The sequence below is a fragment of the Cucumis melo genome, chromosome 7 (assembly GCF_025177605.1).
Source record: "Cucumis melo cultivar AY chromosome 7, USDA_Cmelo_AY_1.0, whole genome shotgun sequence".
NCBI lineage: Eukaryota > Viridiplantae > Streptophyta > Magnoliopsida > Cucurbitales > Cucurbitaceae > Cucumis > Cucumis melo.
Window position 1 is genome coordinate 13,594,377 of NC_066863.1, and position 8,037 is coordinate 13,602,413.

Below are 8,037 nucleotides of genomic sequence, written 5' to 3' on the forward strand. Positions count from 1 at the left end.
TATATTTTATACTCACACTTTTTCTCTTTAACTTTTCAGGTAAGAGTATGGCGAGGGGCAGACCGGCGAGGGGCAAGAAGGATGCGTGAAGGCCATATGGACACGTCTAGTTTTCTTTATGCTTCCGCTGATGTATTTTGTTACTTGTTATTTTTCATTGTCAGATCGAGTCATGGATAGAACATTTGATTGGTGGTTTTATGTTTTAATGATTTGAGCACTATATTTTAGAACTCTTGGGAACGTGATTTAAAATAGGGCCCGAAATTGCTTTTATGATATTTTAAACATTTTTAATGAATCGTAACCGGTCTTTTATGAGCTTGTGTGTTTTACTGTCAAGTCTTAGTACTACGTAGTGACCTTAGCTTAGTTTGGAAAGTTGGGTCGTTACATGTTCGAAGATTAGAACTTTCGAGGACGAAAGTTTCATAAAGGAGGGACGATTGTAACACCCCAAAAAATTAAGATAATTTGGAGTTAAATATCTTAATTTTGTTTAATTAGATTTAATTTATCGAGTGTTATTTTGAATTCATTTAATGAGAATTATTTGATTTATGTGGGAATTGAAATTAATTAAATATTTTTTGGATGAATATTTAATTAATTAGAGGTTTTGGCATGTGGTGTTTGTTGAGTTTTTGATTAAATGGTAGGTTAAGAGAATTAAGTAAAGTTGTGAATTTTTAGTGTTGTTGAAGTTTAATTTAATTAAATAATTATGGATGTTATTTAATTAAATTGTAGAGTAGAAAGTTTGTTGGAGATTTGATAATTATATGTATATGTGGAAATATGTATATATATATATATATATAATTATTATATTAAAGGAAAAGATAATTATACTTGTTGAAATATAATTATTTGTAAAAGGATAATTACTTTGGAGAAAGATAAATAATAATTAATTATTGTGGAAGATAATTAATTATTTTGGAGAAAGATAAATAATAATTAATTATTGTGGAAGATAATTAATTATTTTTGGAGAAAGATAAACAATAATTAATTATTGTGGAAGATAATTAATTATTTTGGAGAAAGATAAATAATAATTAATTATTGTGGAAGATAATTAATTATTTTAGATAAAGATAAATAGTAATTAATTATTGTAGAAAATAATTAATTATTCTGCAAAAAGATAAATCTTGATTCTGGAGTGTAGTTGTTATGGTTGGCTTAAGATAATTAATGTTGGAAGTTATAAGTGATTTATTGGGAAAGATTTGATTGATTAAATTAATTGAGGATTTAAGTTAATTTGAGATTTTGGAGGGAAAAGTTGGTTTTGGTGGAATTGAATTTAATTGAGTATATATATATATTTAATTAATAATATGAAAAAGTGTAGTTAATTATATTATGGAATATAATTATATTTGTTTGGAAAAAAGATAATTAATAAGGAGAGAGATGGTTGATTTGATTGGACGAAAAAGATATATATTTATTTAAAAGAGAGAATAATGGTTTAAATAAATATATATGTTTATTGTAGATTTTGGTGAAAAAAAAATAATAATAAAGAGGTATTGTTATTATTATTAATGGTTATAAATGCCTAACATTTTGTGCATTTAAGGCATTTATTAAGGAAAGATAATGGAAATAAAGATATATATATTTGGTATTATATAATATCTTAAAAGGAAAAGGAAATAATAATAATAAATATTGTTGTTATTATTTGAGTCTATAAATAGCATTGGAATACTTAAATTAGAAAGTAAAGGAAAGAGAAAAAGGTTCTTCATCTTCTTCTCTACGATAACTATAATACAACTATTGTCGCCGCCTCACCAGTTGTAATTAAGATTGGTCTCTTTGGAAGCTTGAGAATATAAAGTGATGAATTTTTCTATCAAGGATAAGAGTATTTTTCAACCTCCATTTGAGTAACTCTGGTAAGCTAATGAAATTAAATTAATATTTTGTTAATTAAATTAATATTTTGTTAATTAAATTAATATTTTGTTAATTTAATTTTGGATCTATTTGGGGTTTCTTTAAAGGTTCAATTGGCTAATTTTTTTTAGATTTAATCTTGGATTTTTTCCAATCAAGGTTGAATTGGTTTCAACCCCAATTTTTTAGAAAATTAATTAATTTGCGAAAATTTGTGGATGTTAGCCAATTGCTAATTTCATTAATTAAGATACTAAATTTTTCTTTTATGATTAGAATCAAGTTAATTGGAGAATTTTTACTGTCAGCTAGGGAGTACTTTGTTTGATTAAAATCTCCAGGTAAGAGATACTCTGCAAGGACCCAAACTTTTAAACTAAGTTAAGGTCATTACACAAAAGATAAACATCAAAAGACACATTTTTTGAAAAGGGGATAACTAAAACCATGGATGGATCAGCTCTCTCGTGCAGACTCAAGTCTAGTGCCAGGCGTAGTGCATCTGCATGGGTGGTGAGCCTGAGGGCTCGAACGATACCCTAGACGTCTGGCCTGAGACCTCTAACGAACTTCTCAGTCCTGGCAGCCTCATCTTTCACTACATCGGGAGCAAAACGAGAAAGTTTATCAAACTCGGTGTCATACTGCTCCACAGTCATGTCGCCTTGCTCCAAGTTCAAGAACTCTTGCTGCTTAGCGTACTTTACGTTGGCAGAGAAAATTTTAGCATAGAATCTCTCCTCGAACCGCTCCAAGGTTATTCTGCTAACATCACCACCCAGCATCCTCTCAGTAGTCTCCCACCAGGCAGTGCATCTGTCCTCTAAGAAGAAAACTACGCACTGGACCTTCTGGTTATCAGGGCATTTCATGTACCTGAAGATTTTTTCTATGGAGGTCAACCACATCTGGGCCTTGGTGGGGTTGTCCATGGACCCGTCAAACGTTTTAGGATTGTACATTCTAAAGTCCCTCAGATGCTTGGCCCTTGCCGACAGTTGATCTGACACAACCTGGGGTTCCACTGGGCCTGGAGGAGGGGCGATCGGGGTCTATTGGCAGCATGAAAGGGTGCCAAAGCGTCTCGCAACATATCCTGATATCTTTACTCCATGGCGACGAGATCGGCCTGAGTGACAGGTGTTGTAGGGTTGCAGCTTGTACGGCAGGTTGCTCTTCAGGTTGGGTAAGTCCAGCTCCTCTGCCTCTCCTACCACCTCTACGTGAACCTCTATATGGCGACATTTCCCTAAATTCCACCAGCAGAAGTTTTCAGAACACAATCGTAACATCCATGTAATTCTAGTTTAACACAAGCAAGTCGTTAGTGTATTCATAAACTTATAAAACATACCTAGCGAGTGACGAAGGTTCATGCAGCCATAGGGACAATATCAAAGACTTACATCGTAAGTCAGTCTGCAAAACCTAAAAAACTTAGGCCATATACCAACTCTAACGACCCGAACTTTTAAACTAAGTTAAGGTCATTACTCAAAAGTTAAACATCAAAAGGCACATTTTTTGAAAAGGGGATAACTAAAATCTTTATAAAATTAATATCAAAACGTTCACGAAAAACATAAAATTTTCAAAATTAACAAAAATAATTTGAAAACGTGACCCACGGGTTCTAACAATTTTAAAGAACTAAAAACAAATAAATAGTACAAAATCTTTAAAATGGTTAAAATTTAAAAATATTGAAAGACATATAAATGAGTACGGAAGCTGAACTGTGTCCCCATATGGCATGCCACGGATCCCTCATTGTCGCTCGCCAGCTTCTTAAGTCCTTTACCTTAGCCTGAAATATTAAACATAGGAAAGAGTGAGTATATATATATACTTGGTAAGGGACCCACTACTAGTCCTGCTAGGTGATCTGTTAACTTTCCGTTAGAAACATAATCATAACGTTGTATGTCCAATGGAGCACACCTGAGTGAGTGAGACCTTATGAACGCCCCTAAATCTTGCGAGTGATCCCGAAGGAACACCCCTAGTCGTGCGAGTGATCGCAGGTACACACTCCATAAACATATATGTAATACGTAGGTACACCCATAATCGTGCAAGTGGTCCCGTCGGAACACCCCTAGTTGTGCGAGTGATCCTGTATACACAATATAAATGTCCCCTAACCATACATCTGATTAGTAGGTACACCCCTAAATCATGCGAGTGATCCCGAGGAATACCTCTAGTTGTGCGAGTGACCCCATAGATAGGATCACAATACAGGTGGGGTAAAAGGCTCAATAGACAAAGTTAACAGACACCACAATCCAAAGCATGTAACATCATTATAAACATCATAACATGACATGAATATTAATCATAACGTCCTTATTCATGTGATTAATATATCATGTATCATAAACATCATAAACATAACAGTCATCATCATCAATCATAATATCAGTCACCATCAACAATTAACATAATGAGTTATGCATTTTAGCTACCATCAATGCATAATCATAATTACATGCAGTCTCTTAAATTCAGTTCGAAAGTCTAGAAGGAGAATCTCTTACCTGGAGATTAGTTACAATGATATTTTTCCTAACAGTCGCGGTCACGCTTCCCAAGGAAAATCCCAAACACAAGTGGATCCAAAATCTAAAATAAATAAATAAATAACAGTCGCCTAGGGACCAAATTCCAATTATCTTCACTTGCCTAAAGTTGAAGACGAACCCAATTTATCCTTGGTTTAGGGAAATTCTACAGCATAATTCCCAACTGATCTACCACGAAAAATAATTCAATTAAGTCCATAATTAAACTATTTAGGGTAAAAAATAACCTTTGATGGGTATGCCAAAAACCCAATCAAAAACTTACCAAAATTAACTGAAAGAACCAAAATAGGGTAGGCGGCTTGAAAGAGGCTTAGCGGCTCAAAGCTGAAGAGAAGGGTGGCTCAGATAGGTGGCTTGCACGCAGAGGCAGCTTGCCCGCAACTCAGACGTAGGAGGCGCGGCTCAGATGAACGGTTAGCGGGCGCGCTGGGGATGCAGCTCACACGCGCACACGGCTGGAAACTCAACCGCGACTGGACGCGGGTTCGTGTGTGGCTCGGAGCAAAATCGTGTGGCTGGAAGTCGTGGCTTACATCCACACGCTTGCCTTGGACGAAGCTCCGAGCAGGACGACTTGACTCGGACTGATCGAAACAATCGCTTGCACAATGACGGCTTGGCTCGGCGAATAACGGACGATCAGTGGACCGGTGGCGGTGCGACAATCGTGACGAGGAGTAGACGATCGACGAACGAAGGCGAGAAGATGGTGACGTGAAACGTCGACGGCCTATGGAGGCAAAAATCGGCTTGATGGTCGACGCTGCAGCAGCCAACGGTCGAAGATGGGGAAGATGACGGAGATCGTGCGTGGCTGCCGGTGGTAAAGGAGGCGGCGACGTTTAGGGTTCCCTTTTTTTTCTAAAGAGGAAGAAAATGATGGCACGTAATACGAGATATTTTTAATAATAATAATATCACCATTATAATTATCATTATCTCTCTATCCTTTCCCAAATATCTTTCTTTTAAATTCGTTTCCCAAATATCTTTTCCAAAACAAACCTTCTCTCTCTTCATTTAAAACCCACTAATTTCCCCTTTACTCAAAAATTCCACCAATCACCTCACCCTTTCACCAAATAAAATATCAACATTATCTTTTACTAAATAATAATTATATTTTCTATCATATAATTATTATTTTAAACTTCATTCACTCTCTCCACAAATATATATATATATATTTTATTTTTTTCCTTTTTCCAAAACAATATCCTCACATAACCATATTATCCACATAATATAATTATCCCAACTCTAAGGTTAATCACATATAGTTAATCTAATTTCTCCAACTACAAATCTCACTAAAAGAAACAACTCCAATCAAAATCTCATTTGCACCTAAATTAATTCCAACACCAATCAGAATTAAACTTAAGATAATTAAAATAAATTGTCTTAGCTTGGGTCGTTACATTCTCCTACTAGACCTTCGAACTGAATTTAAGAGACTGCATGTAATTATGATTATGCATTGATGGTAGCTAAAATGCATAACTTGATGTTATTGATGATGACTGTCATTATATGTATGTTGATGATGATGACTGTTGATGTTTATGTTGATGCATGATATATTAATCACATGATTAAGGACGTTAAGATTAATACTCATGCCATGTTATGATGTTATGTTATGTTACATGCTATGGATAGGGTATTCTGTTAACTTTATCTATTAGAGTTATACTTGCATGGGTGTTCTTTTTTATCACCACCTTTTTAGGACTGCGTAGTCCGACGGGACCGTCAGTCTGGCATTGACATAGACATGATTCGAGTGATTCAAAGGGATCGCTCGTAGCCCAATTGTCTTAGTATTTCCTCTGGGTACACTACATACCAGTTTGTCCTAGGTGTTCCTTTGAGACCACCGAAGATAAGTTATGTTCCTCCGGCATCACATGTTGCACGTGTTCGGGAACCTGCCAGTTCTTGGATACCACTTTTCAGGACTCTAATAGGAAGTTAACAGACATCTAGCGGGACTTGTAGTAGGTCCCTTACAAAGTATTTGTTTATACTCACTCTTTCGATGTTTAATATTTCAGGCGAAGGTAAAGGTAGAGGAAAGCTGGCGAGCGACAGAGAAGGATCCATGACATGCCATATTGGGACTCAATTCTTTCGTGTCTATGTATCAATGTCTCAGTATTCCGTTTTTAATGAAAATTTAGTTTCCCTCATTTCAAAAAAATAGTGTCTCTTGTTATTTCTTTTTAGTAATGACCTCGGCTTAGTATAAAATGTTGGGTCGTTACATAAGCTAATCTCCAGGTAAGAGATTCTACTACTGGCCTTTCAAACTGAATTTAAGAGATAGCATGTATTACGACTACACATTGGGTAGTTAAGATGCATAATGCGATGCTATAGATAATGATTGATGTTAAGTTGACGACATTGACTGATGTTATGTTATTAATGATGACTATTATGTTTATGATTATTATGATACATGATATATTAATCCCATGCTTAAGGACGTTACGATTGATATTCATGTTATGTTATGATGCTTATGAGACAATCACATGCTTTTGGTTATGGTGTGTTTGTTAGCTTTATATGATAAGTTTCTTACCCACCGATATTGTGATCCTATCTATGGCGCCACTCGCACGATTAGGGGTGTGCCTACGAATCACGTGCACGGTTAGGAGACAGTTATATTGTGTATACGGTGTCACTCGCACGAGTTGGGGTGTTCCAACGGAACCACTCGTACAATTAGGGGTGTACCTACGTATTACATATATATTTATGGAGTGTGTACTTACGATCACTCGCACGACTAGGGGTGTTCCCATCGAACTGCTCGTACAATTTAGGGGCATTCGTACGATCTCACTTACTCAGGTGTGCTTCATTGGACACACGATGCTACATTTATGTTTCTAATGAAAAGTTAACAGATAACCCAGCGGGACTAGTAGCGGGTCCCTTACTGAGTATATTTGTATATTCACTATTTCCTTATGTTTAATAGTTGAGGCTAAGGTAGAGAACTTAAGAAGCTAGCGAGCGATAGAAAGGGATCCGTGGCATGCCATATTGGGACACAGTTCAACTTCTGCACTTGTTTATATGTTTTTTAGTATTTTAAAATTTAACCATTTTACTTAAGATTTTGTCATATTTAATTTTTTTTGTTGTTAGATCCCACGGGTCACGTTTTGAAATTACTTTTGTATGTTTTGATAATCTTATATTTCGTGAGTATTTTGGTTTTGTAAGAATTTTAGACGTCTGTCTCTTCAAAGAAAGTGTATTTTGTTATTCATCTTTTTGAGTAATGACTTTAACTTAGTCTTAAAAATGGGGTCATTACAATTCATTTCAGAACTGGTAGATAAGAGTTCTACAAACTCCGGTGTTTTTGAATAAATGATTGGACGACTTTTGCATGGTCAAGATTTGTTTCAAAACTAGTAGACAAGAGCTCCAAAACTCCGATGTTCTTTAATGAAACGGTTGTACGATTTTTGGATGGTCAAAATTATAAACACATTTTGTGCATGAACATTTA

The 8,037-nt window shown here is 35.3% G+C and overlaps 1 protein-coding gene across 1 annotated transcript; it reads right to left on the minus strand.

Moving 5' to 3' along the window:
- Positions 1-2,453: 2,453 nt before the first annotated feature.
- LOC127150376 (uncharacterized) lies at positions 2,454-2,846 on the minus strand. The gene has a single exon (XM_051088080.1). It carries the CDS (start codon positions 2,844-2,846, stop codon positions 2,454-2,456), a length of 393 nt encoding a protein of 130 aa, XP_050944037.1.
- Positions 2,847-8,037: the final 5,191 nt, after the last annotated feature.